We start from the raw sequence: 19732 nt of genomic DNA, 5'->3' as shown, positions 1-19732 counted from the left end.
TATGCCAATAATGTCTATTAATGATAATAATAATAATTATACAAAAATCTCTAACTCTGTTGCTTTTCTAGTTTGTCTATAATCCATTTTTAGCTAATTTATCAGCTATATCTAAATATAAAGCGATAGCATTAAATGGAGGATTTTCAGCCCACATAATTTTATCATAATTTAATTTTGCTTTATTTGTCCAATTAATTAAATCTAAATGATCAACTTGATCTAATGTACCAATATATTTCCCCCATTTTGAACTATCAACACTTACTAATCCATCATTATCTAATTTTGTTAAGTCCAGTAATTTACCCTTATTGTTTTTTAAAATTTCATGATTCATTATTTGCCAAGTTAAATTAAATAAATTATACCAATGAGGATTAAATTTTGCACCAAATGAAAAATATTTTACTGATGGATCATCGGGAACTTCTTTATTAAATTTCTCCATTTGTTTAGTAGTTAATTCGTGTATTGAATTAGGACATATTGATTTTATAAATGGTAAATCACTTAAATTTTTTTCAATAAAATCTGCAACTTCTGATCCATGATGTGGTGTTGATATAGTAGTTAATGATACAATTTTATAAATTTTAGATTTTGAATTTTTATGAATTTTTGAAATAAGATACCTTGAATCTAATCCACCCATTGAATGACTTATTAAATTAATTTTTATAGGTTCATTTTCATTCTTAAATGTATCATGTTGTGAATGATGATCTTTATTATAAATTGATGATTTTGTCTCTGATTCTCTTAAAATTTTACATTGTTTTGTTATAAATTTATCTAAACTTATTGCTCTATCTTTAATATTCCCAAATGCTGGAACTTTTGCTATAAATACAGTGGAGCCTAGTTTAGTTAATGCTTCTTTTATACCAACCCAATAATCAAATTCAAGTAACAGTTTTTTTTGAGATTCTTTATTATTTTGAATAGAATTTTTTGCATCTTTTGCAACATCTTTTGCAGTATCAATTGCTTGATTTATAGCTAGATTTGGTTTTGCAAATAATGTTAATTTATCGAAACCTGAAAATCCATGACATAATACTATGGGATATTTTGGTGTATCATAATGTTCTTGAAGTTTTCTGTAATTTGCTGTAATAAATTTTTCTTGTTGTTTGGGGACAGAAGTTTTAATTGAGGTTGAATAAGTCCGTAGAATTGTCTTGATCATTTGTGCTTTTCGTAACTTGCAATCTTATATCATTTTTATCAATTAACGAGTGATAGTATTAAAATCATGCATAAATCATTTTTAAATCATAATTTGGTTGCTAAAGTTTTGAAGGTTTTAGAATTTATAAATTATTGTACAAAAATGAAACAGGTATCAAAATATATCAACTTTTATTAAGTATCATTAATTAATTAGAATTCAATAAAAAAAAACTATATACAACCATTTAACATAACTTTCAATCAACTCTTATCTTTTATCTACCACTTATAGTTTTCATCATTAAACTTTTAACTTCATCAAACATATTCAAACCTTTCATACCAAGACCTCTTACAAATACCAATGGATAAAAATCTGTTGAGAAAATCTTATGTAATTTATCACAGACTCCCAACAAAGCATGATTTGCTGGCCATGCATTTGAAACGTAATCTTCTAATACTAAAGTTGAACCTAAATCCATACCTCTATCCATACCTTTTTCTAATGCTTCAATTAATGCAAAAGCGTCAGATTGACCCATATTCAAACCTTGACCAGCTAATGGATGTATAGTATGAGCAGCATCACCAACTAATGCAACTCTTGGTGCTACATAAGTATCAGCGTGAGACATTTTTAATGGAAATCTTGCTCTTGTATTTGGTATCAATTCAACAACAGGTAATGGATAATTTTCATCTAATGTTCTTGCATCAAATTTTGATAATCTCCATTCAATATCTTGTAAAACTGAAAAATCATTTGGATTTTCTTGTAAAACCAGATATATATAATTTAAATCAACTTCTTCCAATACCATTGCTGCAGTAACTAAATGTGGGAAAATTTGATCATTAACTTTTAGTAAAAGTTCACTCAACTCTGGAGTAGATGACCAAACTATAGTTGCATTATCTTCAGTTAATGGTAAAATGGCTAATGGACCAGTAGTTAGAAATCTTTGCCAACCAACTGATCTAAAATCTTCATATTGTAATTTTATACATGCAACTACTCCAAATCTGTTATATGCCCAACCTCTTGATTCAATTTGTGCGTATTTTCGTACTGGTGAATTATAACCATCTGCTCCAATTAATAATCTTGTTTGTAATTGTTCTCCGTTATTTAATTTAACTATTGGCCAATCTAAATTTGGTTTTTCTAAAGTTGGATCAATTTGATTTAAATCATGGTTTTCCAAATCTTGTTCCGTGATTATCGGGTTCTCAATTTCATTCACTTTTGTATTATCTAATATCGTTATATCCTCAACTCCTTCTTCTTTTAAAGTTTGTAATTTTTTATATAATGAACTTTGAATGTTTATTACTTCACACATTGTAGCTAACAGTTCTTTCCCAATCAAATTTATATCAAATTCAATTCTTGAAGAGGCATCTTGTGAATCATATGCTATAATTCCATCATAATTTTTAATTCTATCTTGATTTATAAATTCCCAGTTTCCAATTTTATTAGTCATTATATCAATTGATTTTGGAGTCAATGAAACTATTTTATTTGTATAATTTTCAGGTGGATTATCATAAAATTTTTGAACTGGTTCAAGGGATTGACCTTCAACTAATGTACATTTTAAATGTTTCAATTTTGGTGAAGTTTTAATTGCTGATAATATGGTTAAACCTGCCGGACCACCACCTATTATTACGACATCTTGGAAGCTTGTTTTGACTGCTTTTGTTGCAAAGCTCCGTATGATGTTCATAAGAGGGATATTTGTAGGTGAATTGAACTTGTAGAAGGTGTGTTATACGATAAATCGTCTGATTAATAAATTGAACTTTTCAGTTAGTATGATAAAATATATCAGACACAAAGACGTATTGAATTTTGAAACATATTACAGAAAAACAAGAAGAAATCAATCAAGAAATATCTACAATAAATTAAGTCTAAACACATATTTTTGATATATATTTTTTATTGATATTTATATAAATTATTCCAAATATACTTAATAACATACAAACAAAAGACAAAAAACATTTATTTAATTAAAAATATGTTTTGACTCCTTACTAATGATTAACTCAATTCTTTGGAATATTTTCTAATTTGACTTTACCACTTTCAACCCAATATGGATCAATTAATTTATCTTTTCCTTCATACATATATTTATAAGATGTTTTTATTGTACCATCACTAACACCAGTTTTATCGGATATTTTTGAAGGTGCTAAATCAATTCCAAATACCATTGATGCCATATAAATTACAGTTGCTGCAATTGTTGTTGGTGATCTACCCGCTAAAACTCCAACTTCTTTACAACGTCTTGCAATATATTCAGCTCCATTAGTAACTTGAGTGTTTAAACCGAGATGTGAACAAAATCTTCTAATCAAATCTTCAGCTGAAGTTTGAGTTGTTTGAATATTATCTTGACTATAATAAGCAGCTTGTTGAGGATTTGCTGCATTCTTTTCACGAATAATTTTATCCATTATACGGAAGACTTTACCAATTTCTTTTCTTGGAACATTAGTTAAAGCCCAAATTTCTTTAAATGAACGTGCAACTTTTGCTTTACGACATCCAATAAAAATTGATGCTGCCATAATTGATTCTTGTGATTTACCTCTTAATGGTTTCTCATCATACACCATTTTATAAACTTCTTTTGCACCATCTTGAACAATCTTCGGTAATTGATAACCATCACACATTTGAGATATTTTAGCATATGCAGCTGCTAATGCATTATCTTTTTTATCAACTAATGATTTTGATTGGGCTCTATTTAATTCTCTACCCAATTTTGTATCACTTGGAACATAAGAAATCATTGTTGATAAATCTTCAGTATCTAATAAAGGATTACCGGCATCTCCTACACGAGAAGGATCATCTCCATTTTGATCATCATTACTAAAAGTTCTCCATTCAGATCTTGTATCAACTACTCTATCACTTAATACTAATCCACAACTACCACATACAATATCTCCTTCACTAAATCTTTCAATTAAATCAGGTGGAAAAATTTTACATTCAGGACATGTTAGAGTGACATTTAAATTTGGACCAATATATTCTTGAACGTCTTTGGTTGAAGCAGTTGCTATATTTGACATATATAATTTGCTTGTGACGATAAATTATATATATATATATATATTTAATTTAACAAAAAAGTTATTTATCGTGAACTCGAATTAACGGTACAATAAATAGTATAATATAAATTTTTATTAATATATATGAATATGATTATATATCAGTCTATACTTGATTGATTGATGGTAGTAAGTATATATGGTAAATGGTTTGTTCGAAAGACGATGATATTAGAATGATTATTAATTATCAATTTTTACTTTTCATTTTAAATCTTTAATTTTATAATATGAGTAGTGTAAAATTTTCAAAATTATTTACATACATTGAATATTAAATATGCTTCATGATATTAGTAATACAAATTAAAAAGTATGATAAAGTATATAATTGATGAAATTCAAAGTAAATGACAAGAAAGTTTTTGATAATTCAATTCTTTAAAAATATGGTTTCACTATTTTTGATAACTTTTTTAGCACTTATGGCTAACATCTGCTTCTTTAAAGAAAGAAAGAAAATGTTAAATAAAAACGATAAAGTATTTTTAATATAATTTTGCAACCAAATTTATACAAATATTTTTTAGATCATTATTCATTAATCATTAACTAGCTATACACCGAGATCTTTAAACTATAGACAACATTATTTATCTAAAACCTTCCATTTTATATATACATTGATCTTTTCACCATTCAGTAGTTGCATTGTAGTAAAGTTTCCAGTAATAGCATCTTTTTCATTAATTTGATCTAAGCATATCCTTTGACCGACTATTAATTTGATGTCGTATATTTTGATCAAACCAATTCGTTTTTCAAGAACTTCATCATTGTCCATTGTCACAGTGGCTATTGTTAACATATCACTTAAATCTTGAATATTTATGATTTTGTAAATATTACTGAAATTAATTTTATCCGTAAAATTGTTGTTTGAGCTACTCAATAAGGAATGGATAAGATCAGCTGAATCAATATCTACTTCATTGCCTGCGTTGACTCCTGATGGTCTGGATAATTTTTCTTCGCTAGTATTTATCATCTCCTCTTTAATGTTATACTGATATCGGTTTAGTTTAAACCACGAGACTACTTGTTTTAGCAAATCTTGGAAATGGCTTACTTCTGGAGTTTTTATTATTGTACAGTTTAATTTTTCATCAATTGAATTGAATCTAGGTAGAAATCCTCTATTATTTTCCAAACTTTTAAACGTTAACTCCTTTGGATTTATTTCAATTAATTTAGATTCTTTATCTGTCTTCTTCAGCTCATCCTTTTGAATGTTATGTAGTAGCTGTTTTGTATTTAATTGTGTAGTTGGTATTTGTTGTTTTGATTTTATTTGTTGTGATACTTGTTTGTTTACATTTATTGATTTCAATGGTTGTCTATTTTTATTGTTAGTTACCAACTTATTTGATTTTTTCATTCGTTCTATATTAGAAACCTTGCGGTCTTGATATATTTCAAAAGCATCCTTTTTGGGCATTTGTTGTTGTTGTTTTCGTTATTGATAAAGCTTAATTTGATTTAAATTGTTTGTAAATATTTGATCCAAACAATACTCAATTTTGTGCTACAAATATAGTTAAGAGGTGGATCTTCAAATCAGAACAATTAAGTACCATCTACTAGATTTAATTTTTGAGAAAAAAAAAACACTTATATCTATTAAATGTATAAAAAATAAAAGAATCATCACCAACTATGGAATTTTTATAAACGTCTATAACTGTAATATATAATAATTTGTTTCTTTTTTATCAAGTTTTTGCAGCCAACTCTGAGCTTTTCTTTCTTCTCAATGAAGCTTGTAAAATCGCATCTTTTGATCTTGTTGAGCTTTCACTATTTGCAACATGACCACGATCATCCAATTCGACAGATCCTGCACTTTCAAAAAGTGATACTGTACCGGCTAATAATCCTAAAGTTTCAACAACTTGTGATGGTTCTGTTAAATGAGAACTTGCAACAGTTTTTTTAGAAGCTGGTCCAACAGCAACTGGATATATTCCATATGATCCAAATTCATTTTTAGGTTTATTATCTAATTTCCATTGATTTTCAATTTTTAAAAGTGATTTAAACATATCTTCATCAGTTAAATCATCTCCAACGCACATTACAAAATCAGGTAATGTATCACATTTAAAATCATGATGTATTATTTCTTCAATTGCTTGTTTTTGACCATGTGGATGTAATACTAATCTTTTAACTATTTCACCTTTATTTACAAATTTTGGTCTGACCTCTATATTAGCTTTACCAGTCATAACTTCAACATCATATTCAGTTGCAATAGTACTTTCCAATTCTTTAAAACATTCTTCAGCTTGATATGTTCCTAATTCTGGATCAGCACCACGATAATGCCATGTCAATGCAACTTTCTTTTTCTCTATATTAGAACCTGGTGTTTTTTCAGTATATTTTTTAAAAACATCTTCAACTTTAGATTGCCATGACATATCATAAGCCTCTGCTAAATTAAACCACTCAGTAGATCCTAAATCTCTCATGAAACATCCATGTTCAGCTGATAATCCTACATGTTTTGGTCCCATCCATTTTTCCAAAAATGCTTGATCTCTACCAGATATAATCCATATTTGATTTTTAGGATCTTTTGCTAAAAGATCCAATGTTTTATTTAATTTACTAGACGGTATAGCTGCTGCCGGATCTTTAACAATTGGGGTTAATGTACCATCATAATCAAACAAAAACAATCTTCTGCTTGACGCTTGATAATTTTTGTATAACAAAGGTCTGTTCAATGCTGGGGTATAATGATTAGAATGAGTTATTGCTGTATGTTCAATTATATCACGGACAAAAGTCGATGTCCAATTCTGTATTGTATTAGATCTTACTTTTTCATATAAATTTTGTTCCAAGAATTTCTTTTCATCGTTTGAGAAACTTAATGCATCATTGATTGTTTTGGCAATACCCACTGAATCCCAAGGATTAACCAATATAGCTTGATTTAAAACTGTTGCAGTACCTGTGAATTCAGATAAAATTAATGGAGAATTATTATCTTTTTGACAAATTACAAATTCAAAAGCTGTAGTATTCATACCATCTCTAACTGATGTAATTAAACATAAATCAGCAACTCTTAATAACGCTAAATATTCTTCTTTCGGAATCATCATCTGATAATGTACAACTGGTGTATGATTTAAAGTACCAAATTTTGAATTAATCAGGTTTATCAATTCAGTGGCTCTTTGTTCGATATTTGATGAATGACTATATCCTGGGGTTGAAACTTGTATCAATACCACTTTTTCTCTCCATTCTGGGTACATTTCTAAAAACGTTTGATAAGCTTGTAATTTTTGAACAACTCCTCTGACTTTATCCAATCTATCTCTTCCGACTATGATTTTTTTACCTTTATATAAATTCTTTATAGCTGCGACTTTTTCATCAATTCCATTAGTCTTTGAGAAGGCATCTTGTTCAATTTTTAAAGCATCTATACCAATTGGCAAAGTTTCAGCAGATATTGTTGTACCATAAGCGAAAACCTTATTTTTAGTAACTTCACATCCCATTATTCTTGCACAACATGAAATAAAATGACGTTGAAATGAGTCTGATTGGAAGCCAATTTTATCAGCACCTAATAAACCATCTAATAATTGACTTCTTTTAGAAAGACATTTGAAATATTCAGAAGATGGAAATGGTATATGTAAAAAATGTCCAATATAAGCATCTGGTAATTCCATTCTTAATAATTGAGGTAATAATAATAAATAATAATCATGAATCCAAATAACATCACCTGGTTTATAAATTTGTTTAATTTTATTTAAATAAGCTTCATTGAATTTAACATAATCATGCCATGCATCAATTTCCTCTTTACCATCAGATGGAGTACCTTGAAAATAATGGAAAACAGGCCATAAAATTTTTTCAGCGTATTTTCTCCATCTTTCTTGATCACGTCTTAATAACCAAACCGGGTGAATGTTTTTTGTACCAATTGCCTTTTGTAATTTTTTCTCTATTTCTGATTTATCATCTTCATCTAAATAAAGTGGATCATCTTCTAATGTTTCTGAAGTTAAATTCACAGTATTTTTAGATTTATTTCTTAATTCACCAGTCCATGCAATTAAATGAGTTTCCCAATCTGAATGTTGTTGTAAAAAACTTTGTGATGAAAATAATGCAGAATTCCCACGAAATGGATCAACTTCCCAATAATAATGTTTATTTTTTGAATCATAATTACTAACAATTTGAGTTGGTAAAGTTGTCATAACATTTAATATTCTACCTGATAATTTAACTTTATCGTTATTTTCAAAATCTTTTGGTGAGACCGTATGACCATTGGCCGGTGTAACTTTTAATTGCTCCAACTCCGGCATAATTGTTGTAGGAAAATTATTTTGTAATTGACCTTATTTGACCTAGCAATATGTAAATTAAGTGATAAGATTGAATATCAAATAATGTAATTGAGTGATTAAATAATTATTGTAATTATTAAGAAATGAATAATTGACGAAGTTTATGAATCCAAATATATAAATAAATAATTAATATAAAATCATTCAATAGTTATAAAATATTGAAATTTTCAAATAAATAATCTATTTAAATTTTAATTTGTTTAAAAAAATCAAATTTAATTTTTAAGATTGCGGTTGTCGAGGATATAAAGCATTAAAACGTTACACAAAATTACAGTGTGAAACAAGTAATTATCATATCAAATCTTACCATTTTAACAGTAGTAAATACAATTCAATTGATATGAGCTTGAATTGTAGCTAAACATTAGAGATAAACACTACAGTGTATTGATCGAGTTACATAAATAATACAATAATACATTACTAAATTATATACCAAATGGACGTCACTACAGCTTTCCTTAATGGAATCTTAAATGAAACAATATATATGAAACGCAACTCAAGGATAAAGCTAACCCTGATGATTTGCATTAGGAGTTGCTTGTAAAATGAGTTCTTTAAATTTTCTGTACTGACTAAATTTTAAATAAAACGAAAATACCATCTATAACCAACAAAACATGATTTGTTAATTACATATAATTGATATCCCCCAAAATAGTCAATCAGATATGGATGTACCCAAAGTATATGCCAAAAAAAAAAATGAAAGCACATACTCAAATCTCTAGCACTGTAAGTAGCCCCTTGTACGAAGTTGGTAATGCTAATGCGAATTTGACATTATGGGAAGTCATAGGAAAATAATTTCAAAAATGAATTTAGAAGAAGAACAATGATTTATAGTCCTACCATTGTCGATCACCTCTTCTCAAAATAATGCGTTACGTCTTGAACTCATCAATGAAAAAACTCTTAATAAAACAAATGATTCTAAGGCTGATAAAAAAGTAGATTCTTTTGTCCTTTTAAACATCTTTTTATCATAATTTCATTAAGACTATTTTCTAAATTTCAAATACCATCTATGATCAATTAAACATCGTAATTAATCATGTAATATGATACCCAATGATAAGTTCAATAAACTGGTTGATTACGCTAAATTAAATAATTTAAAAAGTTGAAGCTCTAAAAGTGTCATCTCTCATGTTGGCGTTGATCAAACTTTGAATATTTTTTTTTAATATGGTGTGATTTAATAGCTACCAATCTAGATTATTTTTCAAACAAAATCCAACATAAAAATTAATAAATCACTTAAAATCAATATTCAAAAAAGATTAATTGTATTCAAAGATTATCAACATACAATTAGTAGTGGAAGTAACGAAATATATAGAGTTGAATGTCATAAAATATTTTATAAAGTAAAAATTGGAAGAAAAAGTAATTATATAGAAATATGAATCTTAGATTAAAGTAAAAAATCTAGGAAAAAATAAAATGTGATCCTCGATTAATTTGATATAAGAATGAAGATGTCTAAATTGAAATAATAATAATAGAAGAAAATAAGAATAAGAACATATATCATAATTAATTATTACGACAAGTTGATAACTTCAATGAGTCAATCATAAGAATTAAATATCAGTAATAATACTCATTGAATTACTATTATTATATTATCATTTAGATTAATATTTCTTTTGTATCTCTGTATTATTCATACAAAATCAAGTATTTATCGCTATTTCCACGTTAAAGTCCAATTTCAAAATTTTACAAATCTTTACATTTCTTTTAAATCACTTTCATTTTAATTAAAACCTATAAGTTATATTATACAAATTAAAAAAAAAAAGAATCAACTAATTAAGTAGTATTAATTAAGCTGATTCTTCATTATTACCTTGACCAGCTTTATATTCTTCAAAAGCAGTTAAAGCATCTTCGAAATGATTATTAAATAATTCATCATTATCTAATAAATCTAAAATTTCTTGATTTTCTAAACCTAACATCATACCAGTAATTTTTCCAGCAGCTTCTGGTTCTTGAGCTTTACCAGTTGAAACAATTCTTGGATATAATTCTTCACCTAAAATTCTTTTTTGTTGTTCTGGTGGAACACTTGAAATAATAGCAGCTAAATCTTTTGATGGAACTTTACCTCCTTGTTGACGGTTTGGGAAATAGTTTCTTTGTTGTTGTTGTTGTTGAGGTTGTTGAGGTTGTTGTTGTTGTTGTTGAGGTCTCAAATTTTGACCGTTAAAATCTTGTTGGAATTGTGGTGGAATTCCATAAACAGGAACTGGTTGACCATTTGGTCCTGGTCTTGGCCATTGATCTGGGAATGGTTGTCCTCTTCCTCTCATCATCATTTGAGGGTTTGGACCTGGGAATGGAGCATTACCTCTTTGATTTGGTGGGAAAAATCCTTGTTGACCATAAAACATTGGTGGCATAAATTGACCTGGTAATCCACCAGCAGCAGCAGCATTTTGCATTCTCATTTGGTTTCTTGCTTGAATTTGTTGTTCTAATTGTGAACGTCTAACATCTTTACGTTGAGCTAAAGCAACATATAATGGTTTACCATTAACCATTCTTTGATTCATTTCAGTAATAGCTTTAGTGGCTTCTTCTGGAGTATTAAAACAAACAAAACCAAAACCTTTTGATTTACCTGATTCATCAATCATAACTTTAGCAGAAGTAATTTGACCAAATGGTTTAAATTCTTCTTCTAATTTTTCTGAATCAATTTGATCATCTAAATTTTTAACAAATAAATTAACACCTTGATATTTTGATAATTTTTCTAATCTAGTTGCTTCATATTGTTTTTTCAATTCTTCAGTTCTTTCTCTCTTTTTTTGAGCTCTACCAACATAAATTTTTTGACCATTAATTTCTTTATCGTTTAATTCTTCAACTGCTTGTAAAGCTGATTCATGATTTTCATAATTAACAAAACCAAAACCTTTTGATTTACCTTCTTGATCTTTTTCTAAATAAATTGAAGTAATTTTACCAAATGGAGTAAATAAATCTTCAAATTCCTTTTCTGAAAAATCTAAATCAATATTTTTAGCATAAATATTTGTAAAATTTGCTTTCATTTCTTCAAATTTTGATTCACGATCCTTTTTAGAAACATGTTTACCAACATAAACTTCACGATCATTTAATAACATACCATTAACATTTTTAATGGCATCTTCAGCAGCTTCACCAGTTTCAAATTGAACGAAACCAAAACATTTTGATTGTCCCATATCATCAGTTGCAACTTTACATGATAAAATTCTACCAAAAGCTGAAAAAGTATCATGTAAATCTTTATTATCAATAGCTGGATGTAAATTTTTAATATAAATATTACCATCACCTGATCTTCTAGTTGATGGATCTCTTTGAGACCACATAATTCTACATGGTCTACCTTCAATTAATGAATAATTTAATTCATCAATAGCTTTTTCTCCATCTTCTAATTTATGATAATTAACATAAGCATAACCTAATGATTTTTTTGTAACAGCATCACGACAAACTCTAATTGAAGAAACTTGACCAATTGGTGAAAAAATTTCAAAAAGAGTAGCTTCATTAACAGATGGATTTAATTCACCAACATATAATGAAGCAGAGTTTTCAGCAACACCAGTTGATTCCCCTTGTTCTTCAGTTGATGGTTCAACTTGAGATTCAGTAGATGTTTCAACTGGAGCATTTTGTGAATCAATATTCAACTTTTCCAAAGATTCTTGAAGTTGATTAGTTTCAGCAGCTGACATAATTTATAATTTTTAAGTTTTTTTATAATATTTTCTAATTTTTTTGGATTTTTTTATGTTTTATAAAATAAATTATTTATTCAAATGGTTGTAATAATTTTGAAAAAATATCAAATTAATCTACAATTGAAAAAATTATATTTTATAATACTAGGTTTTTTTTAAAAAATGAAGTATGAAAAAGGATATAAAAAATTAAAATAACAAAAAGTTTTATAAAACTTATAAATGTATTCTAAAAGGTATAGTCCTAATTTGTAGTTTGTGGGAGTGTTTGAATGATTTAGGCACTTGGAAAACAAATAATATATTCAAGTTGTAATTTTTTTTTTCTTTAAACAAAGGAGAGAGATGTTTTTTTTTTTTCACAGAAATGAAATTTTTTTTTTTCAAATTTTTTCTTTTATTGTGTCAATATACATAAGATCTTATATAAAACTTCAAATAAGAGTACAATTATGTACTTCATGACTATTGATTACATATAGAAAAAGGATATAATAGTATACAAGGATTTGTAGATTTGGTAAATGAAAAATTAAAGTCTTTGCCACTTAGATCAAGAAATAACTTATAGTAGTTCCTGTATATAAAAATCTGTCTATAAATAAAAACAAAGTGGCACAAATTGAAATCGTTTAAAAAAAATGATTTTGTGATATTATGCACTACTTATATTTTTCAGACAGAAGAAACTACCAATTGCTGTTTGAAAAATTCTTAAAACTACTAAGAATCTTGAATCAAATTGTAAGGACCTCAAATAAATATATTTTAATTATATCAGTAATTGTAAGTCGATATTAAAAACATTATTATATTAATATACATATATACTTCATAACTTATTAAAGATCTTTTTCTATTAAAAAATTTGTACATAAAAAATCATCAAAAACATACCAAAATCAAGATTTTTTAACTCTTTTATACATCTCACTAATTTTATTACTTGGTACTTTACTTGGCCAATAAGATCTTGCAAATGACCAAAGATGTTTTTGAAATTTTTGAGATTTAACTTCATCTTGAATTTTATTTGTTGATTTTTCAATTTCATCACCGATTGTAATTAATTCCTTTTTTAAAATTTTAGCCCATTCATGTTTATCTAATCCTTTAGATCCCTTTTGTAAATTTTTTAATGATTTATATACTGGATCTAATGCTGATTTACATTTTGATTCATCCATACTATCATATTCATAATCATTATCATCTTTGTTGTTGTGTAAATTATTATTATTCGTAGTAATGTTATTATTATGATGATGATGGTAATTATCGGAGCTGGATTCCTTTTTGGTATGTTTTTCTGGTTCTTTACTTGTTTTGATAGGTGGAGTTGCACTAACTTCATGTTTCAAATGTGATGATGATGATGATGCTTTTTTGTTGTGTGAAGGTGTTGCTTTTTTATTATCATGAGATGAAGTCTTTTTAGCTTTTACATTTCTAGTGGTTGATTCTGGAGTTTCTGATTTAGTCAATGATCGTTTTTTGTTAGCTGGATCAACTGGTTTTTTAACTCTTTTCTTTGTTGTAGTATTTGAAGTATCATTAGTAGTTCCTTCTTCATCATCTCTTAACAAAGTAAATAAGTAATCAACTCTTCTACCTAAGTGTACAGAACCTGGGACTTTTTTAGTATTTTCTTTACCCTCTTTTTTATCATCGTTTTGTTCTTTATTTTTTGAATCTTTTGAATTAGGTGCACTTTCCAAGTATAATTTATTTTGTAAACCTAATAAAGGATCATCTCTAATTTGAACCCATGAACCATATCCAAATTTATAAACACCAACTAACAACATTGCATCATCTTTTGGTGACCAATCGCAACTCCATGCTTGTACTGCTTTTGGTTGTTTTGGTAATTTTATATTTAATGGATCATTTTCTGGTAAAATCTCTTCTAATGCTTTCATATCAACTGGTCTATTAAGTACTAGTTCAGCATTAATATTTTTAACACCTTGATATTCAAATAAAACTGCTTTTTTCTCTTTCTTTTTAGCAATCCATAAAGCTGTTTGTTTTGAATCTTCTTCTTTTGGTTCTTTTGCTTTTCTTTCTAATTCTGCTAATACTTCTGCTCTTCTAATTTCTTCTTCTTTAACCAATTTTCTTGAAGTACTAACTATTTCATTATAAGCATGTTTTATATAAACGGGGTTTTTATTTGAGATTGTACCTTCTTCAACTAATTGTTCCCATTTACCAGCTAAATCACCCCATCTTAATATAGATCTATAAATTCCTCTAATTTCTTTTTCAGATAATTGTTGATCAATTGCACCTCTTCTTTTTGGTGGTTTTGATGATGATTGTTCTTCACTACTATCTTCAACGTCGCTCGGAACAACTGAACCATTTTCATATTTTTTGACGGCAGCTCTTCTTTTTGAATACATTGCAATTTGTTCTTGTAAATATTGTTCATCTGCTCTCTTCTTTTCCTCATCTTTCAACTTGGTTAATTCTTCTTGTGGTATAATATCATCCCATTCAATATCTGCTTTATAATCAGTAACTTCGAATTGTTTTAAAAATTCTTCTGAACCTAAATTTGATTCTCCTAATTCTGGTGTTGTAACATGATCTTCAGCATGATTTAAAACTTCATCTAAGTTCAAATTTTCTAATTTCAGTTGATTGTCATTATCTTTGAACATTGTACCAGCACCGAATTTTAAAATTTGGGATAACTCATTATTTGATGGTTCTGTTTTACTATTCTTTTTAGCATTTGGATCAGTTATACCAAGTGAAATAATAGCATATTCTAAAATCATTTTCTTTCTAGCTCTTTCCAATATTTGTTCCTCGACAGTATCTTTACTAACAAATCTATAAACCAGAACATGATTCTTTTGTCCAATTCGATGAGCACGAGCCATTGCTTGTAAATCGGCTTGAGGATTCCAATCAGAATCAAATATAATTACTGTATCAGCTGTCATTAAATTTATTCCTAACCCACCAGCTCTTGTGGATAATAAAAATGCAAAATCTTTAGAATCTGGCGCATTAAAATGATCAATTGAAATTCTTCTTTGAGATGATGGAATACCACCATCTAATCTTTGGAATTGATATCCCTTTATAGACATATAATCTCCTAGAATATCCAACATTCTGACCATTTGAGAAAAAATTAATACTCTATGACCTTCTTTCTTTAATCTAGTCAATAATTGTTCAAGTAATACCATTTTACCTGAGGACATAACCATGCCTTTCAAAATATTTTCTCTATTTGAAGAACCAGCTCTTGTTAAAACTCTATCTTCTGCACCATCAAATAGGTAAGGATGATTAGATGCCTTCTTCAATTCACTCATGACATTTAATAATGAGATTTGAGACCCTTTATTACCAGCATTTAAAGCTGCGTAATTTTTAGTTATAATGTTTTTATAATAATCAGTTTGAATATCTGATAATTCAACACGTAATATTCTTTCAGTTTTAGATGGTAATGAAGTTTCAACATCTTTTTTCAAACGTCGCAAAATAAATGGTTTAATATTTTTTTGTAAATCTTTGATATATAATTCTTGTTCTTCATCTGGTGTTTCAAAATCAATTTCTTGTTCAATATTGAATTTACCTGGCATCAAAAAATTACATAACGCAGCTAACTCTTTGATGTTGTTTTGCAATGGAGTACCGGTAATTAATAATCTGTTACCAACCTTGAAACTTTTCAATGATTCATAAAGTGAGGATTCTGCATTTTTTAATCTATGTGCTTCATCAACTGCTAAGAACTGCCATTTGAAAGAACCCAATTCATTTCTGTCTTTTAAAATATATTCATAAGTAGTTAAAAGTACATTAAATTTTGGTTTTCCATTAGCACTATAAAATTCATAATCTCTAATAGTTTTTCTTGCTTCACTATTTCCTAAGTAGTAGACACAATTAATATCTGGTGACCATTTTTCAAAAGTTTCTTGCCAAGCGGGTATAGTAGATAATGGAACAACAACAATATGGGGACCATTTTGTCTTCTAGCATATATTAACCACGACAAAAATGCAATGGTTTGAACTGTTTTACCTAAACCCATTTCATCTGCTAATATACCATTTTCATTTCTTGACCAAAGGAAAGCCATCCAATTTAAACCAGTTAATTGGAAATCTCTTAATTCACCATTTTTGATAAATATTGGTTGTTTAACTAATTTTTCAAATCGTGGTCTTTGTGAATTTGGATAATTTGCCGATAAATGAGGTAGGATCTTGGAGTTTAATCTTTGTTGAAATTTGGTTACTTGTTCTGGTGCTATTCTTGCAATTTCTTCAGCATCTTCCCATGAACATTCATCGTAGTAAAGTCTTCTCCATTTTACAAAATATTCCAATTGAGTTTCCCCGTCATCTTTTTCAACTCTTTGACTGTCAACAATTCTTTCTACTTGTATATATTCTTCTTGTTCGTCTCTTTTTCTTTCTCTTTCAATATCCATTGCTTCTATATCTTCTTTGGTTGTTAAGGGGTCATTTCTAACCTCATTATCAAATATTATGAATTGCTTGATGTAGTTGTCAACTTTTCTAAAACCTTTATAGTCCTTCAAGTCTGCGAAATTTTCCCATGTGTTATGTAAATGAGAAGCGTCAGTCCATTTGATTTTGAAAAGATAATCCAATTTTGGTTCATTCGTTATCTCTGCGTTCTCCGGGTTTAGTTTATGATCCATTACCAAATCAATCCCTCGTTCATTTTCAGGTTCTATAGCTTGTTGATAATAATAATAATTTCCATTCTCGTCTTCATCTTCTTCTTCGATTTCTGATTCTAATAAATCATCATCATTTCCATCATCAACAGTATAATTAATTTGTTTATTGTTTCTAGTTGAAAATCTTAATTCTTGGATGGGTATTTCAGGACTAACAGATTTGTGGTTTTTCTTCTTGGAAAGTTTCTTTTTTGGTTTTATTGATTTCTTGCTCGTAGTTCTATTACTGTCAACAAATTCATCATCATCCTCGTCAAATTCTTCTTCTTCCTCGTCGTCATCTATATCTATATCCATGTCGTCTTCATAATCAGTGTTTGTTTTCTTCTTTCTTCGTGTTGGCTGTATATCATCAGAATCTGAGTCTGATTCTATCACCGTAGGACCTCTTCTTTCTCTATGTGATCTTCTTAACCCATATAATTCTGGATTTAAGGAAGCTTCAGGCACCAATGGCTTCATTATGTAAGGTTCTATATTCAGTGACAGCTAATAAATAAGTAAGGATTCGGATGCCCTATTACTTTCTGATAATTTAGACTTTGATCTCCGAGTATGGCTTGTTTTTTGTAAACTGGTATGATACGTAAATAATTTCTGAAAAACAACGGATTTATTGACCTTGCTATATATAATGAATGTGTGATTTGAATGAAGATACGTTTGTAATTAATATGACAATCCTACTTTCAAATACTAGACTTATTGATTTGTAGTTGTTGGCTGTATTAGGTTGTCTTTTGTTGTATAGTATGATTTTTATTAAAAAAAAACAAAAAAATTTAATGTGTGGACAACGACAACAAATTCCCTAAATTTACAGAAAAAACATGTTATTGATTATATAGAGAATATCATGAATTGTTTAAAGTGTGAAAATTTTCAAGGAAGTACTCCAATAGTTCGTCTACAAGATTTAAAAATTGTCATCTCATCAATATTCATTATTCAATATTTAACTATTATTTGCAACAAAAGTTTTAAACAATCACTTATCCTTATAAAAACATTGCACTTCCTTATCGTAAAAGATGACTAGATTTTGCAACATTTCATTCAATAGAACGACACCAACAGCACCTAAACCTTAAGTTACATCTTCTCTAAGACAAACAAAACGAAAGAATAAAATCGATAATTGAATTCTAATCTTTGTAAAGATTATGCAAACCATCGTCAAACCAATCCTTCAATTTCTGAATTTAAATAATTTTTTGCAGCCATTTTTTTTTAAATCACCGATCAAATTTGAAGTCATAAAACAAAAATGATTTGAATAATAAAACCTATCTTTATACTCACCAAATTAGATACAATGTTAATCAATATAAAAATGTAAACTGAATCAAAGTTTAAAATTAATAAATTTCAACCTTAACAAAATCAACAATTTTACATGAAACATCAACAACATTTATCCAATTTGTATGTAGTGAGAAACCAAAACAAACACCAATGAAGTATCACCAAACTCTTTAGGCTATTACCATCAATTATATTACCGGCATGATATTTAACTTAATTACTAGTATTAGGATCATTTATAAATGATTGATTGATCCATCTTATAAGGTTATCACTGATAATAATAACAATTAATTATTAATATATGTAAACAAGAAAGTGAAACAAATTTTTATAAAAAAAAAAAAAAGTTTTGTCGAGAAATTTATTTTTATTTATAAGAAATTAATTTTAAAAAATTAGTTTAAGGGTAATAAATAAATTAATAATTTTGAATATAATTACACTACCACCATATCATTTTATTTATTGTATTTATTATTAATGAAAACTATCGATAATGACAATACCTTATTGTACAAAGAATTTGTTCACAAGAACTACGATAATAAACTAATATTTGTGAAGCAAATTAGTGTGTTCACGTTTCTCTTGTCAAACTAATTAGATGTAATTTGAAACTGATTGACTAAGAAAATGTAAATTTTAGATTACTTCTCTCGTCTATTTTTTTCACAGATTTGGTTTAACATTATCTGTTGATTTCATGCAAAATTTAAATAATTTTTAAATTTTACAATAATTGTTACTTACTGGTCACTCAAAAGTTCTAAACTTAAGTATCAAAAAATTATTTAGCTTACTTTTGAAAACAATTTGAAACATTCAAATTATTAATGAACTTAAACTTCAAATATATTATTCCTTATTGACCAATTACAATAATTGATTTACTAAGCTTACAATAAAAAAATTAATTATCAATTGGTAGTAAGGCATTAATTATTTGGTAAAATTAACACGACCACTCGAGAAAAAAAATTAAAAATTGAAAAATTAATAAAAAAAAATTTTAGCATCTCAGATACAATAATAAAATATAAATTACTATTATTATTATACTTATACTTACATTACAATAAGTTTTAATTGCAACGAAATTTACAACCAAATTTTTTTTTTTTTTCAATAATCAATTCAATTAAAATTCAATTTATTTTTACATAACACCTTCCCCATCAATCAATTAAACAGAATATAT

General features: G+C 27.5%; 7 protein-coding genes across 7 annotated transcripts; all 7 read right to left on the bottom strand. All coding sequences in view use genetic code 12, as the record gives it.

Moving 5' to 3' along the window:
• Positions 1-76: 76 nt before the first annotated feature.
• Positions 77-1192, bottom strand: KGF54_001308 (triglyceride lipase; the record flags this gene model as incomplete). The annotated part of the gene is made up of 1 exon (XM_051761663.1): positions 77-1192. One exon carries the CDS (start codon positions 1190-1192, stop codon positions 77-79), a length of 1116 nt encoding a protein of 371 aa, XP_051621704.1.
• A 259-nt stretch (positions 1193-1451) lies between these two features.
• On the bottom strand, positions 1452-2912 carry COQ6 (putative N,N-dimethylaniline monooxygenase; the record flags this gene model as incomplete). Its single annotated transcript, XM_051761662.1, has 1 exon — positions 1452-2912. One exon carries the CDS (start codon positions 2910-2912, stop codon positions 1452-1454), a length of 1461 nt encoding a protein of 486 aa, XP_051621703.1.
• A 325-nt stretch (positions 2913-3237) lies between these two features.
• On the bottom strand, positions 3238-4284 carry SUA71 (transcription factor TFIIB; the record flags this gene model as incomplete). Its single annotated transcript, XM_051761661.1, has 1 exon — positions 3238-4284. One exon carries the CDS (start codon positions 4282-4284, stop codon positions 3238-3240), a length of 1047 nt encoding a protein of 348 aa, XP_051621702.1.
• A 631-nt stretch (positions 4285-4915) lies between these two features.
• Positions 4916-5764, bottom strand: KGF54_001305 (uncharacterized protein; the record flags this gene model as incomplete). Its single annotated transcript, XM_051761660.1, has 1 exon — positions 4916-5764. The coding sequence occupies one exon, from the start codon at positions 5762-5764 to the stop codon at positions 4916-4918; it is 849 nt and encodes a 282-aa protein (XP_051621701.1).
• Positions 5765-6038: 274 nt separating this feature from the next.
• TPS2 (trehalose-phosphatase) lies at positions 6039-8675 on the bottom strand (the record flags this gene model as incomplete). Its single annotated transcript, XM_051761659.1, has 1 exon — positions 6039-8675. One exon carries the CDS (start codon positions 8673-8675, stop codon positions 6039-6041), a length of 2637 nt encoding a protein of 878 aa, XP_051621700.1.
• A 1883-nt stretch (positions 8676-10558) lies between these two features.
• Positions 10559-12472, bottom strand: KGF54_001303 (polyadenylate-binding protein; the record flags this gene model as incomplete). Its single annotated transcript, XM_051761658.1, has 1 exon — positions 10559-12472. One exon carries the CDS (start codon positions 12470-12472, stop codon positions 10559-10561), a length of 1914 nt encoding a protein of 637 aa, XP_051621699.1.
• Positions 12473-13380: 908 nt separating this feature from the next.
• KGF54_001302 (chromatin-remodeling ATPase) lies at positions 13381-17688 on the bottom strand (the record flags this gene model as incomplete). Its single annotated transcript, XM_051761657.1, has 1 exon — positions 13381-17688. The coding sequence occupies one exon, from the start codon at positions 17686-17688 to the stop codon at positions 13381-13383; it is 4308 nt and encodes a 1435-aa protein (XP_051621698.1).
• Between the last annotated feature and the right edge of the window lie 2044 nt (positions 17689-19732).

Source organism: Candida jiufengensis (genome assembly GCF_024610255.1).
Source record: "Candida jiufengensis strain CBS 10846 chromosome Unknown scaffold6, whole genome shotgun sequence".
Lineage (NCBI taxonomy): Eukaryota > Fungi > Ascomycota > Pichiomycetes > Serinales > Debaryomycetaceae > Lodderomyces > Lodderomyces jiufengensis.
The sequence above is the reverse complement of the archived record's forward strand: the minus strand, read 5'-3'. Positions and strand labels throughout refer to the sequence as shown.